Genomic DNA, 21,690 nt, shown 5'->3' with positions numbered 1-21,690 from the left:
GGTTCGATGCCCAGTCTGTCGGGGCACATGCAGAAAGCAACCAATCAATGTGTGACTCTCACATCAATGTTTCTGTTTCTCTCTCTCTCTCTCTCTCTCTCTCTCTCTCTCTCTCTCTCTGTCCCCCCTTCCACTCTCTCTAAAACTCTATGGAAAAAATATCCTCAGGTGAGGATTAACAAAACAAAACAAAAAAAGAGAAAGAAAACATATATAAGTAGTTACCTTTTGAGGCAGGCGGTGTGAAAAACCTATTTTGACTGTGAAAAGCTCCCCGTCCTCCTCGATTGCCTGAAAATCCACCACGAGAAGAAATCTTCTGTGATACTTTGAGTGGCCGTTTTGGTGGGGGTATTCCATCTTGCGGGACCACTTCTTTACTTTCAGCTGCAACAAAGTCATCCACGTGCATAGACGGTGGTCTGCTTGTGTTCTGTTTTCTCTGACGAAAAATATCATGGGGTCGTATGCCCTGTCCAAATCCTCCCCTGCCCCTTCCTCTTGGTGGCGGCACAACATGAGCTCGTTTGGCAGGTTCAATGTACTCGGATTTTCCACTATTAAAACAAAAACAGACCATGAAAACATTAAAAAAATAGATATACTACCAATGAAAATATAAATTAATCTTTGCAATATGAAAACTACATTTCAATTATTTCTTATTCCAATTGTGGTTACTTTGCAAATATTTCCATTACAGGCAAACCTTGCTTTAATGTGCTTTACTTTACTGAACTTCACAGATATTGCATTTTTTACAAATTGAAGGCAAAATCCTACATCAGTAAAAAGAATGACTCACCGAAGGCTCAGATGATAGTATCGTTTAGCAGTCAAGTATTTTTTAATTAAGGTATGTACATTGGATTTTAGACACAATGATATTGCACACTTAACAGACTACAGTATAGGGTAAACATAACGTTTACATGCACCAAGAAACAAAAAATTTCATATAACTCACTTTATTATGATATTTACTTTATTGTAGTAGTCTGGAACCAAACCTGTATATCTCCCAAGACATACCTGTACTTTCCATGGAATACAATAAAACTAGCTAAGAATAGCACTCACGTTTTATTGGTATGACTAACAATTATTTTAAATAAGCCAATTCACTCTTGTTCAAACCTTCCAAACTCTCATAAAGTGGAATAATAAACAAATGTACTGGGTATGTATTGGCCAAATTATTATCTTTAAAAAATTTCCCCCCCAAAAATTTATTTTCCAAACAATATTCATGATTCAAGCATTATGGCAACTTCCTTTATCCTTTTTAAAAAAAATAGTTTATTGATTTTTAGAGAAAGAGGAAGGGAGAGAGAAACATCAATGTGAGAGTGCAAGACTGACTGGCTGCCTCCTGCACACCCCCTACTGGGGATCAAGCCCGCAACCCCGGCATGTGTCCTTGACTAGGAATTGAACCGGCAACCTCCGGGTGCACAAACAACCCCCAACCAACCGAGCCACATCAGCCAAGGCTTCCTTTATCCTTTAATGGCCATGTGTCTAGCTTAAAATACATTAAAATAAATAAACGTATGTGACCACAATCAAAATCTTCAGTAGAATAAATGTTACCTTGAAGTTATAAAGGTCTCATGCTTGTGCTTCCCAAGTTTGAATCCTTTGGTGGTCTTGGTTCTCCCTGGAGATGATGGTTCTGACAAAAATGAGCGCTCTAATTCTGAGTGCAAGTCAAAGTCACTACAGCATTTTTCAGAGAGTTCAATTAAGTCCACTTTCACCTGCAGTCATAAAAATTAAATAAAATTAAATATACACCTTAAATGTAACTATTAATGTAACACTTAACTATGGAAATTCTTACTTCCTATAAATTATATGACTAATCATTGGCCTGTCTCTTTCCATCATCTTTTCAAAAAGCAACATCACTGGTAGTTAAAAAAAAAAAATCTTAGGAATTCAATTGTGGGTTTTTCTTGGTGGGGGGATGGGTTTGGCATGCCTCCTCACAGAAGTGTTATTAATCTGAGACCTATGCTGCCTGACAAAAAACTCTGGATTTCTCTATATAAATTAACAATGTAGTATCCCCAGAACTTTTCCAAAAGAATATGAAAATAACATATTCTGCAAGCCTTATATAGTCAACCTATGCGCTATAAAAAGATTTTGTGCAACAGATCTCAAAGTTCTATGCATTTAATGAGGTTCCAACCTAAGTTTACTTTCAGAGAAATGAAAATTACGTTTACTTAGGTTTTATTCAAATTTATCAAACCTAAAAGACTTAAAATTTCCCTACACCATGTAAGGTCACAGTCATCACTGCAACACAGTTGTGATTCAAAGTGAAGTTTATAAAAAGAACAATTTGTAACACAAATGTTTTATGTGATGCCAATAGGCACTAACCACATATACCTATATAATTTTAAATTAATTAAAATAAAAATAAAATACAGTTCATTAATCACATTAGCAACATTTCATTGCTCACCAGTCACATAAGGCTGGTGGCTACTTTACTGGGCAGGATATAGAACATTTCTGCCACTACATAATGTTCTATTGGACAGCACAGTTCTTCTAAAGAATCAATGACCAATTTCCAATGAAAAAAAATTAATTCTTATTTTATAAATATGTTTTTATTGATTTCAGAGAGGAAGGAAGAGGGAGAGATAGAAGCATTAATGATGAGAATCATTGATTGGCTGCCTATTGCATGAGCCCACAACCCGGGCATATGCCCAATATGGAATTAGACAGTAACCTCCTGGTTCATAGGTCGACACTCAACCACTGACCCACACTGCCGGGCAAGAAATTAATTGTTTAATGAGATTTAAACTGACTTGTATGTGATCTTTTAAATAAGGAAAAAGAATCCTCAATACATTAAATACACTTTAAATGTAAATCATTTAAAAAATTTTATTGTACATGATGAGTATTAGCATTTTTTAGAACAGAAAATATCAAATATGCATATTTATTTGATCAAGAAAAAAATAATATACTAGAGGCCTGGTGCACAAAATTCGTGCATGGGTGGGGGAGGAGGTCCCTTAGCCTGGCCTGCACCCTCTCGCAATCCAGGACCACTGGCTCCTAACCGCTCGCCTGACTGCCTGCCTGATCGCCCTAACCCCTCTGCCTGCCAGCCTGATTGCCCCTAATTGATCCCCAGACAGCCTGATCGCCCCTAACCACCTCTGCCTCGGTCCCCACACCCGGGACCTGGGCTTCCCCTCCCTCTGGCCAGCCGCAGGCACCCGGGATTCCCGGCGGCTTGGCCCAAACCAGCCACAGACACCCAGGACCCCAGGACCCCAGGACCCCCGGCAGCTCGGCCTGGGCCGGCCACAGGCACCTGGGACCAACGGCGGCTTCACCCAGGACCGCCGGCAGCTTTGCCCGGGGCCCAGCTTTGTCAGGAAGGACGTCCAGAAGACGTCCGGTCTAATTAGCATATTTCCCTTTTATTAGTATAGACCAGGGGTGGGCAAACTTTTTGACTCGAGGGCCACAATGGGTTCTTAAACTGGACCGGAGGGCCGGAACAAAAGCATGGATGGAGTGTTTGTGTGAACTAATATAAATTCAAAGTAAACATCATTACATAAAAGGGTACGGTCTTTTTTTTTTTTTTAGTTTTATTCATTTCAAACGGGCTGGATCCGGCCCGCGGGCTGTAGTTTGCCCACGGCTGGTATAGATGGTACCATAAGATGTAGCCGAAATCATCCTCCCTAATATTTCTCTGAGAAGCACAAACAGACTACACTGAATTTTCAGTCTTAGTGTACCTATACTCTTTCCTACTCAGCACTATATTTAAGGATGTCAATTTGCATTAGTACTACATTATTCTAGTAATGTAGTTAGAATACATTCTTATATTTCCTCAAATTAAGAGCAGGTAACACAATACCATTTCTCTCCTTAAACACAAACACAGGAATGATTATTAATTTGGGGGGATAATTTTCTTATATTCCTAAAAATATAAGAAAACAAATTACTTAAGAATACTTATGCAAAAATGTGATTTTTCCCTAAAATGTCTCATTCTTGCCCTAGCCGGTGTGGCTTAGTGAATACTAGTAGAGCGTTGGCCTGGGGACTGAAGGATTCCTGGTTCCATTCAGGTCAAGGGTACACGTCTGGGTTGCAAGCTTGATCCCTAGTAGAGGGCGTGCAAGGGGCAACCAATCAATGATTCTCTCTCATCATTGATATTTCTCTCCTCTCTCCCTCTCCGTTCCTCTCTGAAATCAAGAAGAATATATTTAAAAAAATAAAAATAAAATGTCTCATTCCCATATATACAGATCACTAACCAGAAAGAAGTGAAACAAGTAGCATAAAATCTGAGTTTTGGACACTATTAAGTGGGTGACTGACATAAAAAGTATGCAGTACTGGTCCCCAAATGAACTTGTAACAGCTATAGTAGAGCTAACAACACACAAAGAAACAACAACTTTTTTTTCTAAATATTTAGTAATAAAATTATACCAAATCCAGGTCCCCATCAATATCTTCAGCCTGAAATGGAGTAAACCACATAGATTTCAATTGATCATCCATGACATCAGCTAGTACATACGCAGTCCTAGAACAAAAAAAGAATTTATTAAAAAGAAGAAATCCAAAACAAAAATTTTAACATCTTCCAATTAGAATAAAATCTGTGGAAAGTACACTTTAAAATGTCACCCTATAAAAGTATTGGAAATTAGCACTTAAAAAATTAATTTAAAAAGTTATTTAAGAATTAAGTATCCTTAAAAATCAGTAACTTGGAAACTAATCTTGTAGTGACAAATTTTGACCTTTCAGTAAAATAAAACAGCACTGGATTTACTTACAAAAAGTCAAGTTTATTAAAATGTACCAATGTGTACAAAAAAATGTCCATACTTAATTTTTCTAAATTCAGAGATTAATTCCATTACAATGAATAGTCATTATGCTCTGAAAGTACAGTGCTCCAAAGACCAAGAGGCACTGCATAGCAGGGATAAGTAAACTATGATCCCCATTCTACTGGCTTGTTTTGGTACAGCCTACAAGTTAGAAATGGTTTTTACGTAAAGAAGAATATGTAACAGAGGCTTAATGTGGCCTGCAAAGCCTAGAATTTTACTATCTGCCCTGTTACAGAAAAATAGCAAGCTGGCCATTTATAGACCTCCAGCCATTAATACAATATATCTACACAAAATATTGCTTGGTTTACCTATTGTTAAACAGATACAGATTCTGGAGAGATTCTGGAGCTGAAAGTACTGGTTCTACGTCTTGGTCACCGAGAGGTAAAGGATCACCTGATGACTCAAGCATCTGCTTAAGTCCAACTACATTGTCCAACAACGAATCCAGATTGTCATCATCTTTTGAATGTTCCTAAATACAAACAAAAACAAAATAAGAAGATGCAGGTATACTAGAACATTTATGCCCCAAATCTATTAACTTTTTAGTAGAAAAGTTTATATTATTTCATTACTTAAAAAATTTGGAGTACCATCAGGGAATTATCAACTTAACATTAAACATATTAAAATAAAACAAACACCAAAAACACTTATTATTTTATTTCTAAAGAATGGTAGCAGGGGCACCTGAACTCAAACAATAAACAATTCAAAAAGTACTGCCTTCATATACTCAAGATTCTTCACAATTATGAAGGACTTCACTCCAAATTATTAATTCAGAGTTATTTCAAATGCTATAATACCCAACTGAGGATTCACTGTTTTTTGTTGTTATTAATCCTCACCCAAGGATATTTTTTCCATTGATCTTTAGAATGAGGAGAAAGGAGGGAGAGAAACATCGATGTGAGACACATCGATTGATTGCTTCCTGCATGCATCCCAACCAGGGGATCAAGCCTGCAACCGAGGTACATGCCCTTGACCAGAATTGAACCTGCGACCCTTCTGTCCATCGGCTGACATTCTAACCAGAAGCAAAACTGGCTAGGGCAGGATTCACTATTTTTAAAAAGTCACTAGAAAAACTTGTGCTAGTCAAATGGAAAAGAATGCACTGTTTTTATTTTATTTCTGTTTTTATCTTTATTTTTTACCAAAACAAGTTTCTCTAGTTCAAGGAACAAATTTTCTGGACTTTCTTCTTTGCTTTGAAGAAGCTGTTTTAACTCTGCAGCATTAATACTCATCGTCCGTGATGGATGAGCTCCCTCTACTTCCATGAGACCACTATCATCTCCACAACATCCCTGTAAATGTCACACACAAATCAAATTTGAGAACGAAATTTGCAAAGGTGCTTCCAAACTTACTCAGATATTTAAGTCATTTTTCTGCAATCTTCTCCTTAATGTTTTGGTTTTATATCAATACAAATGGCTAGTTTCAAGAAGGATTTAGTCACTTCAAAATTGAAGTACATTTTCTTTGAGTAAGATTCACACAATAAATAGGTAAACACATGCACTCAATATACTGGCACCAAAATTTCTCAACAAAAATATCCAATGGAAAATACACTGGTACATGCAGAACACATAATATACGGAATATGGGGGAAAACAACATGGTCATCTCAGTAGAGACAGAAAAGCATTTAACAAAATCCAACACCTTTCATGATAAAAACACTCAATAAGAACTACAAAAGGAAGGAAATATCTTCAGCCTCATAAAGGGCATGTATGAGTAACTATAGCTAACATTGTATTTAATGGTCAGAGATTGAATGCCTTCTCCTTAAGATTAAGAACAAGATGAAAACATCAATTCTTGTCACTTGTATTCAACGTATACTAGAGGTTCTTGTAAGAACAAGGCAAGGAAAAAATTTAAAAGGTATCTAGATTGGAAAAAAAAGAAGATAGACTACCTCTATATATGACATGATCTTGTATATATAAAATCCTAAGGGAACTAAAAAAAACTAATAAAAAACTTCAACAAGGTGTCGGACACAACATCAATGTATAAAATTTAATTGTATTTCTAAACATAAAGAACAATTCAGAGATGAAATTAGGAAACAATTCCATTTATAATAGCTTTAAAAATTCCCAATTTAGAGGCATAAGACTTATATTTTGAAAACAATACAACGTAGTAGAAAGAAATTTAAAACAACTCAAATAAATGTTCAGCCATCCCATTTTCCTGGACATGATGATTTAATGGTAATGCTCCCAAAACTGATCTACAAATTCAATACAATGCCCTTAGTGGCTGCCAGAGGGTAGGGGCAAAAGAGAATGGGGAATTTCTGTTAATGGGTACAAAGGTTCTTTGGTGGGTTATGAAATCATTCTAAAATTAGGTAGTGATGATGGTTTCTATGAATAAACTAAAAACTACTGAATCGTCATTTTAAAAGGGTGAATTTTATGGGGGTGTGAAATTCATCTCAATAAAAATGTTACAAAAAAGGGAGGAGCAAGAAGGAAAATGTTTAAGGTAGAAGTGGTGAATCAAAAGAAGAAATCCTATATAATAAAAAGCGTAATATGCAAATCGACCCAACGGTGGGAACGACCAGTCGTTCTGATGTGCACTGACGGGGCGGGGTGGGGGGTGGGGGGGGAAGGTGGGGGGAGCAGACGCTCAATGTAGGAGCAAAAGGTCCTGGACTGTGAGAGGGTGCAGGTCAGGCTGAGGGGACACCCTCACCTCCAGTACACAAATCTCATGCACCAGGCCTCTAGTAAAGTATAAAAGGTTTGTTTATAAATTAATGAAGAATGAGCATCTGCTGAAAATGATGAACAGAAGAGGGAAAACTGGCTACTATTTCATGATTTCTATCTTGAATGTCAGGGAAGATCAATGGCATAAAAACATAAAATAAGTTTATGGGGGACGATAATGAATTTTATTTTCGATATTAAGAAATTCTATCCATTAGCTAAGAGCAAGGACAGGAGAGAAAAGGAATCAGTTAGAATATTAGAAGGGAGATCTATGCCATAGATAGAAATGAGGTAATGTAGGGGAACATTTTTCCTGATTAAGGAAGAAAAACAAGAGATTAAAAAGAACAAGGAAACAATCTAAGAGGGAGTGAAATGATTTAGAAATTAAACAAAATGACCTTAATCTTCCTAACGAAGCAGGTAAGAAAAAAAAGCATTGATAAGGGATGAATAAAAAGCATTACTCAGCAGTACTTGAGGGCCCAGCAGATTCTGGATATCATGAATAAACACTGGTTGGTGGTTTTTATTAGTGACTGTTTAGCTGATCATATGTGTAAGAAAATCTACCATACATGTAAGAAAACACAATCTACCATACTGTTTTATTAGCAATGTCACTTATGATCTGCTGAAAATAATAAGTAGTAAATCTCTTTAGGATAGCCACAGTCCTACTGTTAATTATGCCAATCTTCTAAAATCAAAACATCTGGTAAACTTAATCACTTTAATAAACTATATGTGACACAAAACAAACAATAATTTAGCAATGAAACTGGCACAATTGCTAAAAATAGAATAGGCAGCCAAGAAGGGCTTATTGAAGTAAATATTTTCAATATAAAATATATGCATAACAGAAATACAGTAAAGAGTAAACTTAATTTTTTTCCTATGAAAACCTTCCATACTGTATTTATTAGGTACACTGTACTAAACAGTCCTCTACAACTCTTCCCAATAGAAATCTTAAATATGAGCAAAATTTCTTAAATCAGTGTTGACAGTATACTAACCCACAGAATATTAACAAGTGTGCATGTACGTACGTACAAACACACACACACACACACACACACACACACACACACACACACAGAGGTATTTTGCAAGCAATACATTTGGACAAAATTGGATTAGATTGCAGTAAAGCAAGTTTCTATTTATCTGGAACCTCTTAGAGCTTGTAATATACTAATGTATCCAGTTAAGTTCCATCAATGGAGACGTTTCCAAACTTGACCAGAAGCACTTCCTAAAGGCAGGCCTATTAATGGCTTCTGGAAATATGTCCACGAAATATAGCATGATTTTGTAAAATACTAATAAGAGAAAATCTTAAGATTTTAGAACTAAATAAGCTTTAATTCATATCTAAGATGAATCCAAAATAGTCTAGTATAAATACCCCAAATTCACAGCAGCCAAAACACAATCAATAAATGCTCATTTAAATGACACTAAATAAATAAATAATTAAGACACTGGTAAAACGTGACTATTCTGAGTGACCCTAGCAAAGCAACTCAATGTAAAAAATACAGTATGGATAGCATTTTTCTCTTTTTAAGTTGCAAAATCAGTATTCATAAATTGATGTCTAGTAAGTGAGAATTCAGTAAAGACTACTCAAACATCTATAATTTTTAATAAATAAAAAAATCTGATTTCATAATGGGGGGGAGGACACAGAAAAAAACAAAATTCTAAATTCCAAGTTCCAAAAACGATTATTCCAAGATTTTTTTGAAACCAAGTTATTTCTTCACTTATGATAAACTTTAAGAATACAAATACATATGATATACATACATACTTACCACTGTGTCAGAGTTAAGAATCTGTCTCATAAATTCCAAAAATGAAGATGCCAGTTCACCTGTGTCCTTACTAAAAGTGCTGACCACTCGTTTCAGTAAACTATGCAGAGCATTACTGTTTTTCCTTAAAGAACTGTAAGTTTTAAAAGAGAGGAAAAGTCTTAAAATTTGAACATATAAATCTAGTATGAGAAATGAACTATCTCAGTTCAGACAGAATGAAACTTAGTCCACCATTTTTTAAAAAGCAAAAAATACTTTGGCGTGTCTGTGTATACAAACCATGTATCAAAGCATTATTTATAGTTATTTCCTTTTAAAGGTAAGCTTTAAGCTCTTAAAAAGAAAATTTTAGTTAATAATAATATGTCAAGGTTAGTTTCTTAATTTTGATATTCAATGAATACATGAAAATATGTGATATAAATGATAGAGAGTTCAAGACTACAGTTCTGAAAATACTCAACGAGATGTAAGAAAATGTAGACAGGCAATTCAATGCACTCAAAAAAACAAAATAATGAACAAAACAAGAGCTTTACCAAAGATATTGAAACTTTTAAAAAAGCAAGGATCAGTGGCTGAGCATCAACCTGTGAACCAGGAGGTCATGGTTTGATACCTATTTAGGACACATGCCCGGATTGAAGGTTTGATCTCCAGTGTGGGGCATGCAGGAGGCAGCTGATCAATGATTCTACAGAGTATTAGCAGAAACACAGACACATAGATCAATGGAACAGAACTGAGAGCCCAGATATAAAATCACACATATATGGCAGATAATTTTCAACAAAGGAGCCAGAAACACACAATGGAGAAAAGAAAGCCTCTTTAATAAATGGTGCTGGGCCCAGTCAGAGTGCTCAGTGGTTGACTGTCGACCTATGAACCAGGAGGTCACGTTTTGATTCCAGATCAGGGCACATGCCCAGGTTGCGGGGCCCAACCCCCAGTAGGGGGCATGCAGGAGGCAGCTAGCCAATCAATTATTCTCTCTCATCATTGATTTCTCTCTCTCCCTCTTCCTTCCTTTCTGAAATCAATAAAATAAATATTTAAAAAAATAAACAAATGGTGCTGGGAAAATTGGAAAGCCACATGTAAAAGAATGAAACTAGATTACAGTTTATCCCCATGTACAAAAATTAATTCAAAATGGATCAAAGACCTAAATATAATATCTGAAACAATAAATTACTTACAAGAAAGCATAGGTACTAAACTTATGGACCTTGGTCGTAGAGAACATTTTATGAACTTAATCCCAAAGGATTTTCTCTCCTCATTGATGTTTCTCTCTCTCTCTCCCCCTCTCCCTTCCTCTTTGAAATCAATTAAAAAATATATATCTAAAAACATCACATATAGTCCAGCCAGCGTGGCTCAGTGATTGAGCATCAACCTATGAACTGGTCAAGGCATACGCCTGGGTTGTGGGCTTGATTCCCAGTGTGGGGCCTGCAGGAGGCAGCCAATTGATGATTCTCTCTCATCATTGATGTTTCTATCTCTCCTCCTCTCCTTTCCTCTCTGAAATCAATACAAAAATATATTTTTAAAAAATCACATATAATACTGTGGCAGAGGTATGCAAAGGGTATTTGTGAAAGCACCTAACCCAGCCAGTAATGGAGGGATTTAGGAAAGATTTTTGGCTTTCTTGGAAGTGCAATGTATAAGGTGAGTTTGAAAAGATATAAACTAGAGGCCCGATACACGACATTTGTGCACTGGGAGGGGGGGAAGGGGAGGGTACCACAGCCCGGCCTGCGCCCTCTCACAGTCTGGGAGCCCTTGGGGGATGTCCGACTGATGGCTTAGGCTTGCTCACCTCAGGGAGTGGGACTAAGCCAGCAGTCGAACATCCTTAGTGCTGCTGCGGAGGCAGGAGAGGCTCCTGCCACCGCCGCCGCACTCGCCAGCCAGCCCTCAGCTTGGCTTCTGGCTGAGCAGCGCTGCCCGTGTTGAGCATCTGCCCCCTGGTGGTCAGTGAGAGACATAACGACTGGTCGTTCCACCATTTGGTCAATTTGCATATTATCCTTTTATTATATAGGATATCCAGGCAACAGGAAAAAGGACATTCAAGAAGTAAAATTTGCCCTAGCCGGCTTGGCTCAGTGGATAGAGCGTCAGCCTGCGGACTGAAGGGTCCCAGGTTTGATTCTGGCTAAGGGCACTTGCCTGGGTTACAGGCTCGATCCCCAGTAGTGGGTGTGCAGGAGGCAGCCAATCAATGATTCTCTCTCATCATTGATGTTTCTATCTCTCTCTCTCCTTCTCCCTTCTTCTCTGAAATCAATAAAGAAGTATATTTAAAAAAAAAAGAAGTAAAATTTAAAGACTTTGGTGAGAGACTGGGAAATGGGGAGGGTAGGAGAAAAACTTGGGTGTTCAGAAGGTGCCACCAACTAAGAAAGACCATACATTAGAAGAGACAGGTTTTTTCAGGACAAAGAGGTGGAGAAGGGTAGGAGCCAGCATCAAACACAGTACCTGGAACTTAACTTTTCAACCAATGTTACAAGAATTAATGAGAAGCACAAATATATGTTTCCTCCTTCTTTCTTTCTCATAACCCTACATACTCCTACAAATTCCCAAGAAAATCTAGCCAGCATGAAGAAAAAGAAGGAGGCATAGACAGAGCAGAAATTATGTCTGAGAGACTGAGCAGCATGAGGTTTATATCATTTCAAATTAATTTAATCTCAGCCATTCCTCTAGGAAATAAAAACCATAGAATCAGCACTTTTAGGGTCCATAATACCACACTATCATCACCTTTTAAGGACTAGGGTGAATATATCAACGAATTACCTTAAAGCATGAATTAACATCCCTGGAACAATAAGATTTCCTTAAATACTCTAAGACAGTGGTTCTCAACCTTCTGGCCCTTTAAATACAGTTCCTCATGTTGTGACCCAACCATAAAATCATTTTCATTGCTACTTCATAACTGTAATGTTGCTACTGTTATGAATCGTAATGTTAATATCTGATAAGCAGGATGGTCTCAGGCGACCCCTGTGAAAGGGTCGTTCGACTGCCAAAGGGGTCGCGACCCACAGGTTGAGAACCGCTGCTCTAAGATGTCCACATTAATTTGTCTGTCTATTCAATTTACATTTTTATTCCTGTAATTTTATTAGCACATGCTACTGCTGACCAATCTTCTCCATAAATATAGAGAAAGAAATCACATCTTCAACCTTCTGTAATAGCTATGAATTAATATGGGGGGGGGGGAGGAGTTAACAGTGAAAAATTAAGCCAAGAGTATATTAAATAAAACATTACCTTTTTAAATGAAATAGTCCATAATCATGCTCTGTAAGAAACATCATTGTTCTGACACATGTCAATAAACAGTTGTAACTGCTCTCAGAGTTGGCTAGCATAGCCAGTAGACAGTCACAAATTGAGGCCATCAATTCTTTGTTTGGCAGAGAATTGGAGAGCTGCTCTAGTTCAGAAATTGAACCTTCAGAAGAGTTTGGCAAAATAAGTGCAATGTCCTGTAAGGGAAGTGGAGAAAAGGAAAAAATAATTTTAAAAAATTACTATAGTATCATTTTTACTTCAGGATTTCATAGCATTTAATACTTAGTAATTATCTCATCAAAATATTGTTACAGTCCCATCCTATACATAGATTCAAACACATTAAAAACAAAGGAGTCAGCCCTAGCCAGTTTTGCTCAGTGGATAGAACGTCGGCCTACAGGCTGAAAGGTCCCAGGTTTGATTCCGGTCAAGGGCACATGCCTGGGTTGCAGGCTCGATCCCCAGGAGGGGGTGTGCAGGAGGCAGCCAATCAATGATTGTCTCTCATCATTGATGTTTGTCTCTCTCTCCCTCTCCCTTCCTCTCTGAAATCAATAAAAATAAAAATAAAATAAAAACAAAAAACAAAGGAGTCATCTTGCCCTCCTATAAAAGTTAATACAAGTATACATAACTAAAGGAAAAAATATTTTATTTTACAATATTTTTACTTAAAAATGTTTTCCTTCTGTATTGCACTGTGTAGTTTGTATCCTCAACTTGTTAACTGAAGTCCTTTTGGTACTAAAATATTTTTTAATATATTGTTATTGATGGAGCAAATAAACATTTAACCACATCTTCAAATTAAATATTTTCCTCTAGTTTTTTATACGTTTAAAATTCAAAATTTTCAATATTAAGCAAATTTAGCTAACAATAATTAAAAATTCCCACTACTCTTTTTATAGAAGCAGATTTTACCAGAACATTTTTAGGTATGTCTCACAGCCTTTAATAACTTCAACATATTGCAAACCTACTTAGGTTAAAACTGTAAAACAAAGCTAGGATGAGAAGGGAAATATAACAATTGAGGCCAAGAATGTCTATGTGATCAAAGCAACTAGGATGCTATAGTTCTCTCTCTTTTTTTTTTAATGTATTTTATTGATTTTTCACAGAGAGGAAGGGAGAGGGACAGAGAGTTAGAAACATCGATGAGAGAGAAACATCGATCAGCTGCCTCCTGCACACTCCCCACTGGGGATGTGCCCGCAACCAAAGCACATGCCTCACCGGAATCGAACCTGGGACCCTTGAGTCCGCAGGCCGACGCTCTATCCACTGAGCCAAACCAGCCAGGGCGCTATAGTACTCTTAAGCATAATCATAAAAGCTAACATGGAATATACAACAAACACTAGTTAAATGGACATTTTGAGGTATGAGAACTTAAAATATCCTTTCTACCAGGTCCCAAACTATTTTCACCTGGTACCCTTTTTGTGAAAACAAGTCACACAAAAATTGTTCCTTCTTGACTAGAGTGTTAAAATATAAACAAACGGAATTTCTGTTAGCTAGAAAAAGATAATTTTTCAACACTGAAAAATATTCTGCGTTAAAAAAAAAAGCACATCTAATGATCAGACAGCAGGAGCATTTTGTCAAGCTAGAATGGGATTAGGCATAGAAATCTGTAAAGATTCCAATCACAATAGGCTTTCAAAGTTAAAACAATTCTCATTAAATCATGAAACTATAAATTAAAAGTCAATAACATAGACAGCTGGGAGAAATACTAATTTATTTATTTTTATTAAATTTATTGGGGTGACACTGGTCAACATGAACTTATAGGTTTGAAGTGTTTTGGGGGTTTTTTTAGACATACTACCACTTTTAGTCAGAATCTATAAAGTACAGTAATCGAAAAAACACTAAAACTGTAGTAGCCTTTGATGCCTTCCAAAACTGTCCTCACAGAGCATTTCTCAGCCATAAAAAAAGAATGAAACTTTGATGACATTTGCAACACGGATGGACCTAAAGGGTATACTGCAAAGTGAAATAAGTCAGACAGAGAAAGACAAATACCATGTGATTTCACTCATATGTGGAATCAAAACAAAAATAAAGGAATAAACAAACTCACAGTACAGAGAACATTTTATGGTTGCTGGATGAGAGGGGGGTTGTGAGGACAGGTGAAAAAGGGGAAGGGATTAAGATGCACAAATTGCCACCTATAAAAACAGTCAAGGGATATAAAGTACAGTATAAGGGAATATAGCCAATAATATTGTAATGATTATGTATGGAGTCAGATGGGTACTAGGCTTATCAGGGTGATCATAAATTATATAAATGTCTAATCATTATGTTGTATAGCTGAAACTAATATAATACTGTATGTCAACTGTAATTGAAAAAAATTTTTTTAATATATTAAAAAAGTTGCCCTAACAGGAAACCATGATATTAATTCAACTAATCACAAAGCCATAAAATTCAAGAATGAATTGGTGTTTAATATAATTAGAAAGAAAATAAACATAGCAGACAAAACTAACCCCCCCCCCCCAAAATACTGTGGCACATAAGGCAACTATGCAAGGATGCAATTTCATAAAGAAAAGGAAAAAGCTCTTCAAAGAAACCTATAAGGTTTACAAACCCAAAGGAAGCTTTGAAGCACCAAATCATTTTATTGTTGGTTCCTAGTCAAATTCATCTCCCTAAGCAGTAGCAGGAGTAATAAAACAGGTGAAATCTCCTTGTTCACAGCTAAGAGTTACATCAACAGCTTTACATCAACAGATACACACACACACACACACACACACACACACACACACACACAATTTATAAAGTAACCATAAATACCTGATCACAGAGAGACTGTAAAATGGATGTGATATATTCAACACACTGTTGGCGAATAACACTGTCTCCAGGAGACCGCACCAAAGTTAACAGATCCTGGAATATCTCTGCATATTTTTCATCACCTTTAATAGTTCCATTAATTAGATGCAAAATAGCTAATTTACAAGCTTTGTGTGAGGCCAGAGCATCAAGAAGAGCAAGCAACCTGGTGGTTTGGCTAGTATACTGTTTTTCTTTATCTTCTGAAGTGCTGAAATAAAATCAATACATTTAATAAACAACGTTCTTAATTTTAAGGTATTATTTAACTAATATTTGTTTTCAACACTTATCAACTTACACCAATCTTGTATAAAACATTTCAAAATGACAACTTCTCTGGAATTTTACAATTATAAAATTTTGTAAATTTAGGCTTTCAATAATATATTTTCTTAAATCAGAGTACTTTATGGTTCACCTTTCAAACACCCAAAATCAAGGCCTTCCAATTTGCACATGAAATAATGAAATAAAAATATTCTAATCAAAAATAATCTAAATATACTCGTATAGGTGTGTGTATATGTATATGTGTATTTGTGTATATGTGGTGTATATTTGTGAATCTTATCTGAGCATTCTAAACCCTGGTTTCCAAATTCTAAGTGAAAAAATATGTATCTGTGTCAAGAATAACTTGAAAAAAAATTTAATGCAAAATGAAAAATACCTTTGCAAGTCTTCTACAATCAAATCCAACACAGTTCTCATAATCAGAAGTGCAGTTGGTGAGGCAAGGTCACACAATTGAACACAAATACGCCGTAACATATGTTGAATGGGCTGGCAGGTTGTGCCAGAGAAAGAGCGAACTATTTCTTGGAGCAACTTTGCTTGAACATGAAGGTGCATGCTCCACAATTTTCGGGTGTTGAGTGCCACTGATATATCATGTGGCTCAATAACCTGTTAAAAAAGTATAATGTATGTGTTCGTAGATTTTTTAAATATTTATTTATAGTCACAAAAACCTGTTCAGGAAGAACTATTATGAAAAGAACATCTTTACTGCATGCTGAAAACATTTAAGGTGCTTAAAACATCTATTATACAATTAAACATTTGCTTGAATTCAATGCATTTAAAAAAATCTTATTGTTCTCAGGTTAGCAGTCAGTAGAGCAGAGTCCATTGGTGAAGTGACCTAGTAAATGGCAAATTCTAATACATAATAAAGGAGAAAAAAGATTTAAAAATAACAAAAGTACAAGTATACATAACAGCGTAATAAAATTCACATTAACAAAAATTTATTTTAAATGGCACCCTCATATTCCCTTAATGACCAACTTGCTTCAGTTTTATCTCACCCTCATCCAGTTATTTTATGTCTGTTTTAGGGAAAGGGGATGAAGGTTTTGTTTCTGTTTTTTTTAACAAAATCACTGGCTTTTAAAAAAGTGTTACTGCAGTCATTTATAAGATGCATGGTATATGGAAGTGATACCTGAGTTGTTTGCATGGGCAATGGTAGAGGCAGCAGCTCTGAAAGGAGTATGAGTCCAGAAAAAAATCCTTCAGGAACCTTTAAGATTGAAGAAAGAACTTCTTTTAACATTAAAGACCAAGTATTATTGGCCAGAGTCTCTTCTGAGATTGTGAGTTTTTCGTTAACTCCTTGTGTAAAAGTCAGTAAGATATCAATGATATCATTCTGAATTTTCTGTTCATCACTGTCCAAACGACCTGAGAGGGGGATAGAGCACAGGAGCATGTGTAAAGTCACAAGTGCTGAAGGAACACGCATATCCTTAAACTCAAAGGAGCCACCTCTCAGGAGTTCTGTTAACATAGTTTTAAGAAGAGTGAGTGTGCAGCGAGCCATTGAAATAGTAGTAACTCTGTGAAGAGTAGTCCCCATGTTGACATGGAGCCTCCAAGGCTGAGTCAAAATACTGTTCAATTTTTGTAGAACCCGAATAAAGGTGTCCATTCCTTCAGCAGAAAAAAGCTGAATAACAGCAAGATTCCATTTCAGATCTTTCTGTTGACCTTTATATAAGATAAGAGGAAAAGAAAACTAATTAATTGCATGTTAATAATCAGTTAAGATTTTTGAATATTTTATTTAATAAATGCTACTCATACTAGGCTTAAAAATTAGTAGTTTTAAAAGTATAACAGCCATATTACCTTCAACAGGGGGTGGTGGGCATGCCACATTACAGAGAACACGCAAGGCTGTGGTAAGGCCAACTCCTTCTGGAGTCATCAAGTTATCAATATTCTTTAAAAATAAAAATAAACAAAGTTTAATTTCTTGTTACCTATCAGATCAAGAGAAAATTCCAGAGAAGGCATTAGTTAAAAATATGAGTTTCAAATTTACATAAATTTCTGAAGTTAAATAAATTTCTTATTTAAAACTTAAATAAGGCTGATAAAGTTTATAAAAGTTATCTGAACTTTGGCATATGTTGCACCATATGATAATATGTAAATAAAATAAATAATTGTAAAGTACAAGTATGTTAAAAAGTACTAAAACAAAAGTAACATACAGAAATGTATGAGACTCTCTGTAATAAGAATTTAAAGTAGCTCCTTTTTGTATATTCTTTCTATACATCCTCTCTCCCAAAAATGAACCAATGACTAATTTTACAAAGCACTACAGGTAATAAACCTCTTTCAAAACTGAAGAAGCAGCCTTAGCCGAGTGGCTCGGTTGGTTGAAGCGTCATCCCGTGTACCAAAAGGGCTGTGAATTTGATCCCTGGTTTGGGTATGTATAGGAGGCAACCGACTGATGTTTCTCTCTCACATTGATGTTTCTTTCTCTTCTTTCCTCTCTCTGTCAAATCAATAAATATATCCTTTTGTGTGGATTAAAAAAAACAAAGAAAAACTGAAGAAGTAATCAGAAATGTTTAGAACTACATAACATACATTTTTTAAAAGCGCAGATACCACAGGAGTCTAGTTATGATGGTGAGTTGGGGCATGGTTAGAAGAAATAAAAATACAGTTGTTATGTCCTTAGCACTGTTTCCTGACAACAGGTAGTTATGATTAAATTTCTTTTCTTTTTTACTTTCCACAGGGCGGCATATAGTGTAAAAAAACTTTGAAGAAATAACATTAAAATGTTACTATTTCAATTTTAACTTCAAAAGAAAAACTTAAGTTCCTTTCCCTCATAGTTTTGCACCTTAGAGGATCTTTTCTTCCTGTTGACTTATAACAATTCCACAAATTACTATGGCATCAGGGAGCCACACAGTGAAGTTTCAGTCTTAGATCAATTGTTTTTAGTATATCTTGGAATGAGAGTCGCTTATAATAACCATAATTAATGGGATAAGGATTTACATAAAAATAAAAAATCTTTTAATTACAGCATGTAATTAATTCAAATTTCTATAACTAAATTTCTTTTTGGTTAAATACTTTTACGTAGGCCATCTGATATTTTTTGGCTACTTCATATGTTCTCCTGACCTTGCACAAGCACCCCAAACACATGACCATCTAAATTTACAGGACATTACCATACTTCTGCTAAATTAAAGACTGAATATAATGAAAAGCCATAGATGGTCACCTGATGCACAGAGAAAGAAACAAAGAAGAATATGATGGTACCATGGGAGGTGAAAGTACTCTCAGAAGAGATGGAATAAAAAGAAAAGATAAGGGCAGACAAGTCGGTTTAGAAAACTCTAAATCAGATAAACCGAAATGGACATGTTGTTGCTGGGTCATAACAGCAACAGATTTAAAATGTACTGCATACATTTCAACTGCAAGACCAAGATTATTTATAAACATGCACACACATACACACATATATGCCATACACATAGCTCATCTGTTAAATGAAAGGAGATCCCTCAAGGTCCATTCTGCCCCTATAGTGTAAAACTTTTTTACGTATTTATAAGCACTTTTAGGCCTCAATGTACATCTATACACATTGTGGTAACTAAATTTTAAACATTCAAAACTAACAATGCCAATGATTTTATTGAATTTTTCATTACGAATTACTTGAATTATATAAATTTTCAACTGTAATATTATAAATTATACTAGAGGCCTGGTACCTGACATTCGTGCACTGGAGAGGGGGGTGTCCCTCAGCCTGGCCTGCACGCTCTCACAGTCCGGGACCCCTCAGGGGAGATCCGGCAGTCAGACATGCCCCGAGGGGTCCTTAGCACTGTGCAGAGGCGGGAGAGGCTCCTGCCACTGCCACTGCCACTGCGCTCACCAGCTGTGAGCCAGCTGCTGGCTGAGCGGCACTCCCCCTGTGGGAGCGCACTGACCACCAGGGGGGCAGCTCCTGCGTTGAGTGTCTGTCCCTGGTGGTCAGTGTGTGTCATAGCGACCGGTCATTCCACTGTTTGGTCGATTTGCATATTAGCCTTTTATTTTATAGTATGATTTTCACTTTTTATAAATTCTTTCTTTTAAAAAAATGTTTTATTGATTTTCTAGAGAGGAAGGAAGAGGTAAGAGAGATAGAAACATCATTGAGAGAGAATCACGGATTGGCTGCCTACTGCACGCCCCTCACCAGGGATCGAGCCTGCAACCTGGGCATGTGCCTTGACCCAGAATCAAACCAGCAACCTCTTGGTGCACAGGATGACATTCAACCAACTGAGGCACACAGGCTGGGCAGGATGGCTATGAATTATTTCAATTGCAAATCTGACCATCCCAAATTAACAAAAATAAAACTAGCCCTCACTGCAACTGTCTGGAACTGACTCCATCACTTTTCACCTAAAAATTTTATAGAAAATTCTTTTCCAATAAAGCTTAACTAAAATGATTATATGTTATATTCTTGTAGCATTTAACTTTAAAACACTCTAGTAAATGTCATCAAAACAGTAGGCAATATTACTCTGATTTGATTTGAGAGAAAAAATATGACAGAATCTGATAGTGAAAAGCAGTAGAATGCACGAGGTTGTGTGCATGTATGTTCATGTATATACACACACCCCTACATTCATGTACCAATCTATAAATAAAAGTCTAGTAAATCAAGTAGTACACTTATCAATTACTACATTATCTACACAAGTGATTTAATGCACCATTACTATATACTACCATACAGTTCATAAAAACAGGCACTTTTTAGTTTTACTTACCTGTTTAACATATTCAATTAAGTTTGGGATGCAGTTAATTTCAAATCTAAGGTTTTTCAGAGGTTCAAGCCACTTGCCGAGTTCTTAAAAACAAAAAGAGTAACTTATAATACAATATTTTAAAATAAGAGCCTTTATAACAAAGGAAATAATGATACTCTTTTCTGAAGATAAACATTATCAGACCATACTGATTTCAATAATCTAAATTTCATACAGGGATGAACTTATGTCTAATTCCTTAAACTTTAAAATGAAATATAAACGCACTTTTAGTATTTGGTATCTGAAAATTTAAATGTTTATAATTCTTAAATAAGATAATCTAATTAAATTGTTTTTGTAACATTGAAAATTTTTAAATAAAACTGATTGCTTATAAACTAATAACACAGAGTTTATTCACCTAATGCTGTCACTGCTCATACACTCTAAAAAAAGCATGCACAAAATGTATTAATTTCTAACAGGATCAAACCCATGGGGGGACATTTACTGAGTGCCTTTTCCCTTAACATGAATTTTTAATTTTGTCATTTTCCTAATTTGCCTTTATAAAAGTACACTACCACCCCAAAATAGTAATAGCAAGCTTTGTTTATAAAACAAACGTGAATGAAATATACCATTTACAACTGAACTCAAAACTCTCCTAAAAGGAATGGCCAACACCTATACTTTATCACCGAATGCTTTTTTAAAAGCATTCTAATACAGCCCTAACCAGTTTGGCTCAGTGAATACAGTGTCGGTTTGCAGACTGAAGGGTCCCAGCTTCGATTCAGTCAAGGGCATATGACTGGGTTGCAGGCCGATCCCCAGTAGAGAACGTGCAAGGAACATCTCTCATCATTGATGTTTCTATCACTCTCTCCCT

General features: G+C 36.0%; 1 protein-coding gene across 6 annotated transcripts in view; it reads right to left on the bottom strand.

Annotated features, from left to right (window-relative positions):
* Nucleotides 1-21,690, bottom strand: part of VIRMA (vir like m6A methyltransferase associated) — a 49,990-nt gene that overhangs the window by 2,514 nt on the left and 25,786 nt on the right. For 5 of the 6 annotated variants that reach the window (XM_014447527.2, XM_023746394.1, XM_023746396.1 and 2 more), the window contains 12 exons: nt 20,814-20,896; nt 17,839-17,932; nt 17,153-17,697; nt 16,376-16,611; nt 15,661-15,913; nt 12,805-13,022; nt 9,499-9,631; nt 6,086-6,238; nt 5,228-5,394; nt 4,504-4,600; nt 1,594-1,760; nt 226-557 (listed from right to left, as the gene is read on the bottom strand). In XM_014447527.2, the coding sequence (XP_014303013.1) occupies nt 226-557; nt 1,594-1,760; nt 4,504-4,600; nt 5,228-5,394; nt 6,086-6,238; nt 9,499-9,631; nt 12,805-13,022; nt 15,661-15,913; nt 16,376-16,611; nt 17,153-17,697; nt 17,839-17,932; nt 20,814-20,896 (2,478 nt within the window). The remainder of the gene's footprint in view (nt 1-225; nt 558-1,593; nt 1,761-4,503; nt 4,601-5,227; nt 5,395-6,085; nt 6,239-9,498; nt 9,632-12,804; nt 13,023-15,660; nt 15,914-16,375; nt 16,612-17,152; nt 17,698-17,838; nt 17,933-20,813; nt 20,897-21,690) is intronic. The other variant, XM_023746395.1, reaches the window with a different exon arrangement.

The sequence above is a fragment of the Myotis lucifugus genome, unplaced genomic scaffold (genome assembly GCF_000147115.1).
Source record: "Myotis lucifugus unplaced genomic scaffold, Myoluc2.0 scaffold_673, whole genome shotgun sequence".
NCBI classification, from domain to species: Eukaryota; Metazoa; Chordata; class Mammalia; order Chiroptera; family Vespertilionidae; genus Myotis; species Myotis lucifugus.
The sequence above is the reverse complement of the archived record's forward strand: the minus strand, read 5'-3'. Positions and strand labels throughout refer to the sequence as shown.